The 14,984-nt window shown below is 37.9% G+C and overlaps 1 protein-coding gene across 4 annotated transcripts in view; it reads right to left on the bottom strand.

The window, feature by feature from the left end:
- Spred (Sprouty-related protein with EVH-1 domain) overlaps positions 1-14,984 on the bottom strand; it is a 63,877-nt gene that overhangs the window by 33,681 nt on the left and 15,212 nt on the right. For all 4 annotated transcript variants that reach the window (XM_065235800.1, XM_065235801.1, XM_065235802.1 and 1 more), the window contains exon 2: positions 56-233. In XM_065235800.1, the coding sequence (XP_065091872.1) occupies positions 56-233 (178 nt within the window). The remainder of the gene's footprint in view (positions 1-55; positions 234-14,984) is intronic.

Genomic DNA, 14,984 nt, shown 5'->3' with positions numbered 1-14,984 from the left:
AGAAAAAATAGATTAGTATGAATCCTCGGGGACATATTGGGGTGCTGAATCTTACTGTTTGGTCAGATATTCTTTGTCCATATATGATGTATTCGTGACCGCCACCGTCCGGTGGCAGTCGTGCGCGTTTGCGTATCGAGACATTTGCCAGACCACCGCCTTGCAGTGGTAACCAACCCTCAGTACTTTCATCTCTGGCCATTACTTGTGCGCGTACTCTAACTAAGAAATCACTGTAACGAAAGATTGATAAATTAGTTAAGAAATCTGTAACACGTGCAACCCAAATTTATGAACAGTGTATGTTTGGAAATTGCGTCGCTCACTCGGTTAGAAGAAATATGTGTTAATTATATAAATGAGACAGAAAGAAATCGTTAAAATATTGGTTTTCGGTGAAGTGTTATTTAACTATAACTTAAGTTAGGAGTAATTCCGCTTCCAGTTATGTCCACTGCTTCAATTCCGATTCCATTCGGGTATTGACGTTATAGAAACTATCGAACAATCCATACTTGTCGCTACTGCACACACCATGGTCGTCAGCAGTACACCTTCTTGTTGCCTGGGTTCGACAAGTGCAATTACACAACTCTATGGAGTCTTCAATCGAAGACAACATATCAAGAAGACTGGCAACTCATCCATTTTCTCATACGACCGCTATGAGTCAGGCACATTCGCGTCATCTTCCACTCAAAGGTAAATGCTTCGAACGAATTTGATAGCATAGATTACTACCTCAGAAGAAAGGTTTGTGTATTTGCTCATATTGCTTTGCACTGCTTCCACCTGCACCAAAGTGCAGCGCTATTGTATCTGTCACTTGGATTCTGACAAAGTTACCAGTATTCTTGACTATGATGTCTTCGCTCCATTGCAGCGCAGAACAGAATATTCCTGATCGATTCCATTCCGTTCCCATTGTAATGGGCTAAAATTGTGCAACTACGTGTGTTACTATCCAGCTGTGATTACGGCGTGCTCATCTCCACGGAAACATGACTTCGTACAGATTTCGATTGTGCTATAATCACTACTCACATCCATCCTCTTCCTTCCTTCCTTCGGGACGAATCGATTATGGAGTTTGTTTTTTTTTCTTTTCTATGGTGTTAATTTGGAAGGCTCATTGTCTCTAGAAGCTAAACTGAGCCGAGGGTCTAATTTTTTGAGTTTTTAATTTTTCTTCTCCTGTTTTTCCTTCTTCTGCATCGCTTCATACTCGTATGGATTATTCCAATGTTTCTGCCTTTGCTGGCACCAAGTCAGTTGGGGTTCGGTCACCGGGGTCTTTACATCCAGTTTCACGACCTCTTCATACAGTACCTCTATCTCTGTTTCCTGGCTGCTGCTGTCCAACCATGCACCTCCAGCCACTACACCAGCCTTTATTATACTGTTTTTTTTTCATCCTGCATTTTTTCCACATCCGGTTGCTTTTCAAGCTGCTGCTGCTGTTTACGGGCCTTCCGCTTGGGGCAGAAATTCATCCGGCTCCGCCTTGCATAGGAAGCATGTATCATTATTCCCCGAGTAGCATATATTCCGATTGAGGAAACTAAGCGAGGAGGGAATCTCCTTCTCCACGTCCATGTATACTCCTCGCACACCTGTGTCAATGTCGAGGCCCAACTCTACATGGTATATGAACAGCCTCTTATAAATCTCTTTAATTTTGAAAAGACAATTGACGCCGTTTTCAACAAGAGGTTTCACAGACTAAACACTTAACACTAGACAACGGACAACACACAACACCCATGGCAGTGGACCAGTAGAGAAATTTCCTTTAAGAAAAGTATCATCAGCTGGAATGGGAACCAAACTCTCTCTGTCTTCGTAGCATACACAATACGCCCAAACGACGAGTGACGTCGCTAACCACATGAACCGTAAATCTCTGCAATGGATATTCCCCGGTTTTTTTCGCATGTCAAATAGCAATATCGCAGGATTACGATAAGAATTTAAGGTGACCTGTTGCGAGAACTCTAAGTAAGCTACCTGTCAGGCAAGCTTCAAGAGAACTTCCACAAAATTCCTGTTAGAAATATCCATTGGAAAGCTTGGAAAGATTTTTTGGGCAGTTTTGTGGGAACTTCTGAAACATTCCTCGGGAACTATTGGAAACTTTCGAGGGAATTTCTGAGGGTAGTTCAGGGAAGAAACTTTGAAAAAACTTACGTTTTTTTTCCGAAAGCTTTACGAAAGTTCCGAGAGAACTTAACAGGGCATCCGGAAGAATTTGGAAAAGCTGGGAAGTTCATAGAAAAGGGTATGTTCCGAGCAAACTTCTGAGAAGTTCCTAGGGAACTACAAACTTCACAGCTTAAAAAAAGTAGTGTAAATTTCCGTTACTATGATGCACATAAATGGAACGTCATAAATCATACAAATTTACATTATAAATCGTGTAAATTTATGAGACATGTCATGCAATATTCCATATATTTTATGCAACTTTCCACCTTTGTTTGCAACATTTCTTGCAAGCTGCTAGTTTACGTGAAAAGGAAGTTTACATGCAAGAATGTTTGCATGCATGGATGTTTACATCACCAGTAAAATTCAGATTTGTTTAGTGTGTTGTTCCGAGAAAACTTCAAAGAATTTCCTACACAACTTCAGAGAAGTTCCTAGGCAAAATCAGAGAACTTCTAAGAAAGGATCCTAAGAAACATCAGGAAAGAACATCGGAGAGATCTTAAGAAAAACTCGAAGAAAAGTAACGAGTAAAAGTAAGAAAGTTTCGAGCAAACTTCTGAGAAGTTTCCGAGGGAGCTGCATGGATAATCTGAGGGAATTTCAGGGATGTTCCGAGAGTGCTTCAAGTTTCCTTTCCTTCCTAAGTGAACTTCAGAGCAATTCAGAGTGAAATTCAGAGAAGTTCTGAGGGAACTTGAAGTTTTTTTTTTGTTTTTTATTATATTCACTTTAACGCTCTTGGATCATTCGTGACTTGCGGGAACTTTAAGTGTTTTCCGAGAGATTTAAGGAAATTCTGAGAGAACTTCACATAGCATCCGACAGAACTTCTGGTTTTTTGCAACACGGTGCAAAATGGATATGGTCTTGAAGTCGCTAAACTCAAAATAGAAACCTACATTAATGGGGTGCTAAACTAAAATAGTAACCTAGAAGGAGCGTTAGAATAGCGATAGCGATAGCAACCCGCAGGGCGGTGCTGTAAATAAGTCGAAGAAATCACAATGCCAAATGGGTTATTCATTACTAAGACAGCAGCATTGTTCTTAGAACTTGAATTTGGTTTTGCGTCCGAAGTCTTCATTATTAGTCAATGTTGTAACCACCGACAAATCGACATGAATGACCATAGCCAAAACAATAAAAATTCTGACCATAGCACACTACTGACATCTGACTACATGTTCGCGGGAAATATTTAGCTAAGTCATGCACCCACATGCAATAGTTATGAATTGGTTCGTGTCTGATCTATTCTGGACAAATTAATTTTACCTAGATAAAAAAAAACCTATGGTTTTGACAGTTCGGATCACTGCACATTTAAATCAGCCGTTTATGATTTTTGGACATAAGAATTAAGTGTCATGCCAACTTGTCGGTGTTTTAACTACCTAGAACATTCGCTCAAAACTCTGTACATGAATTTATTTGAATGTTCTCAAGCATTTCCTTTAGAATAATTTCCCATAACAGAGTTCATTTCAAAGTTCCAATTAGAATGAAATTGAATTTCTCTTTGGGAATCCCTTGACAATCTCAAAAATTCATGAAATTTATCCTTAGATTCTCTTCAAATTTTGAAGTTTTTTCTAAGATTTCATTGATCTTCTTAACATTTTTTTACAAATTCACCTCAAAATTTATGTATTATATTTTACTCACAATAATCTTGGAGTTATTCACTAAATTCTTCAGAAAATTCACTGCTATCCTCCTTAAAATCCTATGAAAACTCTTTACGAGATGCCCTTGGAATTCACCCCAGAATAATCTTGTTCTTCTTCTCTAAATTCTTCAGAAAATTCACTTGGAATCCTCCTTAAAATTCTATGAAAATTCTTTTCGAGATGCCCTTGGAATTGTCCCCTTAAACCTCTTCGCAGAATTTCTTTGAAATTGTACCCGCAACATGTAATTCCCTTGATGTCGTACACGGATCCTGGAATCCTCCTTCCTTTTCCGCAGAGCTACTTAAAACTTTTACTCTGAACTTTCACAATTGGAGCTCTACTCAAAACTGTCGTAAAGTTCTTCTTGTTATTCCTTGAATTCATTCTGAAATGCCCTACATATTGCTAAAATTGTCACCTCATTGACTGGAAGCGAGACAACTCAGTGTATATTGAATTTGCGAATGCATTCGTTGAAGCACATGGGTTTTCCAGAATGGATTACGGATCGTGACGCATTTGTAGTGGTCAACTCTGCCCAGTCTCGAACTTTTAGTATTGCGATCGGTGTACCTCACGGCAGTGTTCTCCGTCCACTGATTTGCAACATCTTCGTGAACGAAGCCGAATCCGTTGCTGCAAGTCTGAAAGATAGATATTGTCGTTCAAGTTGGACATCGGAAAATCCCACACGCGACATTCGATTTTACCCTCGTTCTGTACGTTAAACATAACGTCGGACATAGTGCGCTGAATAGCGCATCATTGTGCGAATACAGCGCACTATGTCCGACGTTATGTTTAACGTACAGAACGAGAGTAAACTCAATTGGCGGGTGTGGGATTTTCCGGTTTTCAACTGAAACGATAATATTATCGTTTCAGTAGAAAACCGGAAAATCCCACACGCGCCAATTGAATTTACTCTCGTTCTGTACGTTAAACATAACGTCGGACATAGTGCGCTGTATTCACACAATGATGCGCTATTCAGCGCACTATGTCCGACGTTATGTTTAACGTACAGAACGAGGGTAAAATCGAATGTCGCGTGTGGGATTTTCCGATGTCCAACTTGAACGACAATAGTAGATTTAGATGTCACTTTACCGCAACGGATCAGATCCGGATGCATTGTGGCGCGGGTTTTTAATATTTTTCTCGATAATTCACTATCATTTCTCCCCATCTATCTTTTTCCAGTGCTGCGTGCTGTCAACAATGTCAATTAACGTAAGATATTGGTCTAGCACTGAATTTCACTTCCGAAACTGATACGCGTAGCAAGCATGATATCAGGCGGTACGGCTTTGACATAACTATCCATATGAATATCACTAAGGAAAAGTTGAATATTGTACTTGTTTTCAATAAATCAACTTTTTTGTATAACCCTTACATCGTTTTAATATTACTGATGAGTTTTCTAAAAATCAGTACCCGATTAGCTGGCATATATAAGAAAAATTGCGGCAGAACTTGTCAATGTTATTTGCGCACTGACATTGAGGCGAATTATATTGATAGTCTAACTGTGTGAACTGATATTGACATCAGGTAGCTCGTGAAATTCAACAATTTGTAGGTATTGATATAGATATTTTGCTGCACTATCTCTTTCTACCTGTAATTCACGCTCTTATGTCGTTTTCGTTTTTGAAGTGTAGCTACATCGGTGATACACCGAAATAATTCAGGTTTGGAGCCAGCGGTTGGAGCCTGCTCGGAATATCTATCGACTTAGCGATTAAGAACAAGTTTCAGGAGGGAACAAACACCCCCGCACTTGTGAGATCAGTCATCGAACCGACCTAACTAAATACCGCAACCACCAGTTGAGATGCACGGACGGGTCACATGCTAGCCAGATGGTTGATATTGGAATCTCAGATTCTGAACTTAGCACATTCCACCGACTCCCGGATCCATGTAGCACAATCTCTGGCGAAACGGCCGCCATCTTCGTAGCCGCCACGGCTCCCATCAACAACCTATTGCCATCTTCTCCGATTATGCCAGCGTAATAACCGTACTCTTTTGTCCGGATCCCAGGGCACCGTGGAGTGAGAGGACTGACCATCTTACGGCTTCCGGAGGACAGTCCAATCTCTTCACCAGGAAGGTCCCCGCCCGGGACCTAAAACGGTGGATTGCAGTCACAATGTGGAACTGCTGGACCACGGAATGGTTTCAATATTCGAAAATATGAAGGCCCACCAGAGCACCACCGGCGCCGGCTGCAGTAAATTTGGGATTTAAGAAAATTTCCAAGATTGATTTCGACACATGTTTAGAGTCTTAGACTATTTTAGCGACTGAACGAAAATTTATTTTAGCGACACAGCGAAAATCTTAAAAAAAACGCAAGATCCCATATTTCCCTCCTTAGAGTTAAAACGTAACGAAAAATTGTGAATTTTCGCTCAGTGTGTAAAAACATTGTTTATTTTGGCAACACACCTGAAACATAAAAAGTGAGAAATTTCGAACGATGGGTCGGATCAGCTTATCAACTCGCAGATTAATTCTGCACAAATGGTTTTCCAAAAAGTTGTCGTTTCGAGAATTTGCAAAAAGCGTGAAGTGCAGTAAATCTACAGTGTTCAAGATTGTTAAGAAGTTTGGAGAAACGTGTTCTTTTGAAGATTTACCGAAATTTGGGCGCAAAAAGGGGGCATCGGGCCAGAAAAAGGAACTGGCAGCAGTACGCCTTCTGAAATCGCATAAACCGTGTTCCGTTCGTGAAATTGCCAAAAAATTGGACATTAGTCGGGACTGTGCAGAATATAAAAAAAACGTAACAATATCAGAACCTACAAGAAGGAAAAAGCACCCAAAAGGACGGATTCACAGAAAGCTTCTTCGAAACTACGGCCACGGAACTTGTATGACGTTCTCCTTCAAAAGCCAAGCCGGTGCATTTTGATGGACGACGAGACGTTGGATACTAGTAAACTTCCCGGGCCGCAATTTTTCAACGCTGGGCAGAGGACAGATGATGTGCGATACATCCGAACCGAAAATTTAAAAAAAAAAGGTTTTGGTGTGGTAAACCATATGGTCCTGTGGCTTGAAGAGTTCTTCGTATTTCACAACGGGCACAATAAATGGTGAAAATTACAGAAAAGAATGCATCAAAAAACGGTCATCAACCCATCTATCGAAAGGAGACGGTTCCTCCATTGTTTTGGTCGGATCTGGCATCTGCTCTGCTACGTTGGAGATGCTCAAGAAGGAAAAAGTCGATTTTATCGAAACATTCCAAAATCCCCCAAACTGTCCTGAACTGCCTCCTTTCGAAAGATACTGGACAATAATTAAACAACGGCGCCGGTGATGTAGTGGTAAGCGTGATTACCTCTCACCCCAGCAGGCCTGGGTTCAATCCCAGTCGGCGCCGCCGGGATGTTCTGAGGCATAACATCTCTGATCACGCCTTCCTTCGGATGGGAAGTAAAGCCGTTGGTCCCCGGTTCATGAGTTGATGGGTCGATAGGTAGGGTCCAGGTGTGGGAGCTGCCTTCCTGGCACGTCGGTAGCATTGGTGCTCAGCACGGAAAACAAGATCGACGGAAAAAACAAACCAAAGAAAAAAAATAATAATTAAACGGCATCTTAAGAAAGAAGGAAGAGAAGCAAGCTCTGTTGACTGCTTCAAGAAAATTTGGTCTGCAGCACAACGAAAAGTTAAGTAGAAAGTTGTGCAGATTCTAATGGGCGGTATCAAGAGAAAAGTCCGAGCGTTCTTCAGAAATGAGAAGTAAACATTCAATCTCACGTGAAATCGGTCATCTGTTTGTTGATTTTAATTTATATAAAGTAAACTAATGAATTTGTTCGAAAATATATATCATTCTTTGAGAAACAGGTGTCTACTTTCATTAATGAACAGGCCTTAATTTCAAATGAAGGAAGAGAATTTCAAGGGAATTCTAAAGATAGTTCCAAAAAAATTGAGCACAAACTAAATTCTTAGGAATGTTTCAGTAACATTCAGAAGGAAATTCCAAGGGATTTATGATAAGTTTCCCACCGGTGCCCTTAGATGTTTTCATAAGTTAAAAAAAAAATTGAGAAGAACTTCAAAAGAATTTGATTAGTGAAACATGTAGTTGCTAAGGAATTTTACGAAGGATTCAAAGTTAATTCTTAGGAGAATTTCTAGGGAGTTCCAAAGAAAATTCCAAGGTAATTAAGAGGAGAATAGCTAGGGAATTTACTGGTAAGTTTAAGGAGAATGGGGACGTCATTTTTTTTAATTAATCACGTTTTCTTTCACCTTAAGTATAATTTCATGATAATTCTGAATATGATATAGGTATTGATATATTTTCATGTTATGTCAAAAGAGCAGTATCTCTTCACAATGGTGAAGAACAAAACTTTTTTTTTTCAAAAATAAACGTTTATTCTGATGTTGGACGCAGCTTAAAAAACCTAGATATTCTTGTTCATCTGTCGTTGGAAAAATACTTCCCAGGGTAATTTGAAAGTAGTCTACAAAATGCACTAATGATGAACTGTCATGGCATTGTTCAAATTAACCATGAAGGTATGGAAATTGATAGAATGTCAACAGTTTCAACATTTTGTTGCAAAGGTTTATATTATTTATTGGTTTAAATTCACTGTACAAACTAACTATCGGCATATTAATTGATACCAAGTAGCATTGCATGTTATCAAGGTTTTATTCTATTCTATAAGTCCAAATCATGGCTATGCTAAATCCAAAATTTATATTAAGGAAATCGGTTATCTCAAATGTGGGAATAATCTACAGGATATTTTTTAAAAGATGACCACCAACTTCTCAAGATAGATTAATATGAGTGAAAAATAAATTGAGGGATGCTATAAACCAGACTTAATTGGTTACTGATCACGAATAAGAGCAGGTTTGAATAAAATGTTTTACGAATAAGATTTGTCGCAAGTATTTTCATATCATACTTGCTATAATTTGAAAATTGATAACAAATCATAGAAGGCCCGCAATAAAAAATAGACCAGGGCCCCCAAGGATGGTAAAGGCGGCCCTGATCTGAACTACTAAAAAAATAATAATCTGGATTTTACGGCGCGACGACAAAATAAAGGTAGCGTGACCAATACATTGCACAGTGGTTCAAAATGAGAATTTAGCCAGAATAGTTATCCTATAGCTTTTGCATTGATTAATAATTAAGGAGTAACCTTTACAATTATATGAAAACATTCGAAAACGTAAATAGATTCCAAGATGCATCATTTTGAGAAAAGTGTCGACTTAATTATCAGTGTGGTGCTTGAAGAGTAATGACTGAATCGATCCGCGACACAATAAATGCAAAATAAACGGAAGGACTAAATCTATACTTCGTGCAGGAGAGGGTTAGTCGTATAATGGACTTATCCTGAAAATTATCATCTTCAAAATCAAGTCATTATCATAGATCTATTTCTCTGTCTAATTCGGCCGCCCTTAGCACAGTCGGTAAAAGCGCAGATACAAAGCAAGGTTATGCAGGAGGTGCTGAGTATGAATCCCGGTCCAGTCTAGGAATTTTTCAGATTAGAAAATTTCTCGACTTCCCTCGGCTCGACTTGCCACACAATTATAAAATGGTGCAGACATCGAAAGCTCTCAATTAATAACTGTGGAAGTGCATCTATAACACTCAATTGAAAGCACACAATAAGCTAATATGGGATAAGCAATAAGCTTGAAATGCGAAGAAAAAGAAGAAGTTCTACTTCTTTGAACTTTCAATTACATAAAACCAAACCATCGAGTCACTGCAATTGAATAAAGTTTAAAAAATCATTCATAAATTACGAATGTTTCTAATTTGAGAATTGTTAATCTCCGTTCTACAAAAGAAAGAGCGCTAACTGAGCCAACGTTCTGGTATGCGATTGTAGGCAGGCGGTATAACACTCTCTATATATATGGCGAATGCATGAGCATATCAGCTGCCTCGGAAAACATTTTTTTTTTCATCAAAATTATTAACAGCAACGAATCCTGATTTCTGTACGAACAGCTAAAATAGTTTGATTGATGACTCCAGTATTTGAATACATGCCCTCCCAGTCAGTGCTTGTTCAGAAGCTTATCTCTCCTTTCTCAATTCAGATGAAACCAACCTCCACAACATTTCGCTATAGTGAGCAATGAGCTCACCCATTCACCTCACCAACTCACTATCAATCGGTGGAAAATGCTGCTTTGAAGCCTCTCCTAGAACAAGTTAGACGACAATGAACCAACAGCCACAGCTAACCGATATCTATCTACACACAGCAGTCAGTATAGTCCAACCAAGGCAAAGAATGATAAATCAGGCCTTTTATAGTGAATGAATTCTTGCGCACGAAGCTACCGCCACAGGAGCAGAGGAAGCATGCCCTATCGTTCATATTGTAGCTCTCCGTAATCCTCAATGAAGCAACGGTTTTCATTACGTGTTTAGTTACTGCTGTCGTGCTGCCTACTTCATTTTCCGCCAACCGCGATATACCTGGTGGTGGTGGAGTATAAAGGAATATGGCTCCATTCAATAAGTAGATTGGTGAAAAGTAATGAATAATAAATCAATTAGAAATATATCCGTTAGAAACGGTAGGAAAAGATTAGTAAAGGATTGGAAACGATTAGTAAATCACCTCAGTGCAATACTAAATGCAAAAAGTAGTAGTATTTCTGTCTGAAAGAGATGTAAAACCTGTAATAAATCATCGCATAAATATTCAGATTCCAGAGAATTCTTTTTAAATAATTTTATAACATTTATATTAGCCAGTGCCATTTTGAATATTAATATTAGTTAATACAGTCAACTCTCCATATCTCTATATTGGAGGTACCATTGATATATGGAGAGATCGAGATATAGAACCAGAAAAGCCTGCTAGGCAATTTGAAGGGACCGAGATAACCATTGACATACAGAGAAAAAGTGGTCACATATAGAACATCGAGATATGGAGAGTTGACTAGGGGACTCAGCGTCACGCACACATATGACGTGTTTGTTTGTTTACATTTATCTGCTGATTGCTATTCTATTCATTCCAATCGACAGCATTTTCCAAAACTGTTTGAAAGCGTTTTTACAACGCTCTAAACTTCTAAGATGAGTGTGGCTATTGTCGACAGCCTATTTTTCTTCGGCAACCTATCCATGTGATCTGCGTGTTAACCAGCTGTTCTATTATCGGCAAACTCGAAATCAGCGGCCTTTTGTAGTGCGTATATTTAATTTAAAGAAAAATCTGGCAATACAGGATTGCTCAGTCGTAAAAATGTAATCAGATTGAAGCTGAAAGACTAAGGAATCTGTGAATACATTCAGAGATGTGTTTTGATAGGAAAATACAGTGAAATTAACATTTATATTTTGGTTGCCGAAAACAGTCAATGGGTGCCGAAGCCCATTTTACCCTATTGGTATTTATTTATTTATTTATTTTGTATTTGTTTAAATAAAATATATCACTTGATTCTAATCCAAATATACTTCAATATATTCCTGGGATATTTTTTTTAGGAAGTAGGGTTTTTGATCTAATTTCCGTCCTACTGAGCACAACCCCCCCCTTGCATCTTTTTTTTTTTTGAACGACGGTTTTGAACAAAACATTGAATATTTCTGTGAAAGATGACTTCTAAATTTATTCTTCTTTCAATGCGTACCAAAGGGATTGATAAAGAGTCACAAATAGTTGAGATATTGTTCAAAATCTAATACTGCTTCTTGATTCTAAATTCGTCCTACGAGTTTCAATTCCGTCGTAACGCATTGAAACGCCATTAGATTTTCTTCCTTCTGCGGATAAACGTAGAAAAGGGGATTCGATAGGAGCGCTTCTTTTGTTTTGAGAATGTTCAATGAGCATAAATATTCATACAATGCGCTCTAATAGGATTTATGTTGTAGCTAATGGACTAACGCATCGGAACAAACCTATTGATTTGTGCACGGTGAAATCATTGATATTATTGATCTTTTCTGATCGATAGAACGTAATTGGGCGATTACGACGAAGTAGCGCTCCACTCTATAGTCAATTTGTTCCAACAAAAACATTAGCATTGCATTTTTCTCGCTTTCGTTTCAAGTACAAGACACATTAGCCATTTCTGCATTTTTGGGCAATCGGTTGTAAACACTTTCATTTCATGTTTCGAAAGAAGCATATTGTAACATTTGATGTATATGCCACTTGTTTTGGTTGTGGTACATAATTCATCCCTTTTAATTACCTACGGGTGTGAGTTCACTATGTTATATGTTCATTTTATTTTAGCAACCTTATCTTCCAGCAGACGCTCTGGACAGCAATTTCAACATTTATAAAAAATCTACATTTGCCAGCAACACTGACTGGGTGTATCCTATGGCTTACCTTCCCTACTAACATAATTCCTAAATTCCCGAGACATTTATGAGGGGTCGTAGAGTTCTCTGCATCTCTCTTATATCCCGTACAGACTATGGTTTATATCATGTAATATAGGCTGTCTTGCAATGAGCACTCATACATCTAGTTTTCACTGAAATCCTATGAATGAGTGCTCATTGCAAGACAGCCTATATTACATGATATAAGCCATAGTCTGTACGGGGTATTAAGTAAATGTTTGACTAACAACCCTTTCTTATCCCTACCAGTTGTAAGGACGTGGCCAGGACAATCCTTAACTGTTGGAGCGGGATATGTCGTACCACCTACGATATTGTGCAACTTGTTCGATGCTAATGCTAATGCCACTTGTTTTGGTTGTGGTTCTAAAAATCTCCACTTTTTATACATTCGTCCCTATTCCCAAATGAGGTTAAAACTTTTCAAATTCGAGCATCCGTTTCTTTCCAAAACGGGAGCAGGACGTTTTATTAATAGACCATTTCTGATAAGCTGATTTGTCTAGGCATGAATGAAATTGGAGCATGAACATTCAAGCAACATTCCAAATTTTAATGAGGTTTTAGAGCATCCTGTAATTTTTCATTTTTGGAATATATCCAGATGGTACATATTAGATGACCATGTTTGGGATTTCTTTTTTCTTTGGGATGTTCATTAATAAAACATTTGAATTTCTTCAGAAAAAAAAAACAAATTAAGTCCATATCAGACTTCCAACTCAAAATATTATCTTGGAATGATAATTGTGCACCATCATTGTAACCCGACAGCCTTACGAGTTTCCCGTTTTTAGTAAAAATGGCTTAAGCGCCACTCCCGAGGGAGACCATCTACCGAGACTAGGGTTGCCCGACCATATGAGACCTTTCAGGGAAGGTTCTGTTTTTCTCAAATGAATGAGCGGGAAGCAAGTTGGCTGTTGATCGATTACGGTAAGGACGGGAATGCCCACGACCTATGGTCGTGAAATAATCAAATAAAAGAATGAAGCACTACTGTACCAATTTAAAATTATTCTGAAATATCATTACATTCATTTCGTACATCAAATTGCCTCTAACTTTTTTCATCAACAGAATCCCGTAAAACGATTAATGAAGCTTTTGTAGGTTTAGTATATTAGCTACAGCTTTTGCGAATAATCTAAATCTGTATCTCATATACATGACGAACTAGAGCGGGCATTACTTGTTATTGTTTCTAAGTGAATGTAGTTTACATTCACTGATAAACAATGGGGATTACTCTTTTTTTTTTTGAGGCAAATGAAGAAGACATCAATATATTCCGGAATGAAATACACATATTCTACATATGGTGCAAAAAAAGTCTACTAGAATTGAATGTAAAAAAATGTAACTTAATATCATTTAGTAGAAAAAGAACAACTTCAAACATTTCAATTGCATTAGGAAATCAAACTGTAGACACATGTGAAAGAGTTAGGGATTTAGGAATTATCTTAGACTCTAAGCTAACTTTCATAGACCATTACAATACAATTATTCACAGGGCAAATAACATGCTAGGCTTTATCAAGCGCTTTTGCTATAACTTTCAGGACCCTTACACAATTAACAAGACAACACTATATATTGCCTATGTGAGGTCAATACTGGAATATTGCAGCATTGTATGGTCTCCATTTTCAATCACGCACGAAGAAAGATTAGAATCAGTACAAAAACAATTTCTATTATACGCTCTTCGTAAATTAGGTTGGACTTCATTTCCTCTTCCATCATATGAAGCACGCTGCATGCTTATAAACATACAAACATTAAAAGAGCGTCGTGAATATGCAATGGTTTCATTTGTAAATGATATCGTTTCGCAGCGAATTGACTCAACAGAACTTTTATCAAAATTAAATTTCCATGCACCTACTCGGCAACTCCGAAATCGAAATTTATTTGCCATAAAACATCATCGCACAAATTATGCAAAATATGGGCCATTAAACCGCATGATGGCCTCTTACAATAAACACTGCGAAACCATTGACTTTACAATGTCTCGGCATAAACTAAAGCAATATTTTTATTCCATAAGAAATAACAACTCATAAAAGAAAAGACAAGAATGCTGACACTACTTTTTTTTATATAAATATATATTTAAGAAAACAAAACTGTATTAGTTGTACTAGTCTACGTTGGTTGACGAAATAAATAAATAACTGTTCTCTCTGGTTCATCATCCATAAGAGATACTGATTTAAGTTATTCACAAAAGTTGTAGTTAATATCAAAATCTACAAAAGTTTCATAAATCGTTTTACGGAATTCTGTTGATTAAAAAAGTTAGAGGCAAATGAATGTAAATGAACGAACGAAATGAATGTAAATGATTTTCCATGCCTGAGTGTAATAAGTGTATAATTTCATAGCAAATAATAATAATAATAAATGGCACATTAGCATTTGTAAACTATCAGCAGAGTCACGGAACTTATATGTGGATTTCATGTGGCGAGGACTTCATTTAAATTATATGAATCTACAGTACCGGACATAAGTACAACACTTCGTGATTATATTTCCCTTCAACAAAATTCAAAGAGCTGTAACTTTTCTGAACGTGCATCAAAATTCGTGAAATGTTGGCTGCTTGTTCATCAAATATTCAAGGGTTGTCGATACGGGGTAAGAACGCCCGGCGTTAAGAAAAAGCTCACCCAAGCAAGACCAT

This window comes from Ochlerotatus camptorhynchus, unplaced genomic scaffold (assembly GCF_037179485.1).
Source record: "Ochlerotatus camptorhynchus isolate MF236.1 unplaced genomic scaffold, CSIRO-AGI_Acam_v1.1 ptg000503l, whole genome shotgun sequence".
Lineage (NCBI taxonomy): Eukaryota > Metazoa > Arthropoda > Insecta > Diptera > Culicidae > Ochlerotatus > Ochlerotatus camptorhynchus.
The sequence above is the reverse complement of the archived record's forward strand: the minus strand, read 5'-3'. Positions and strand labels throughout refer to the sequence as shown.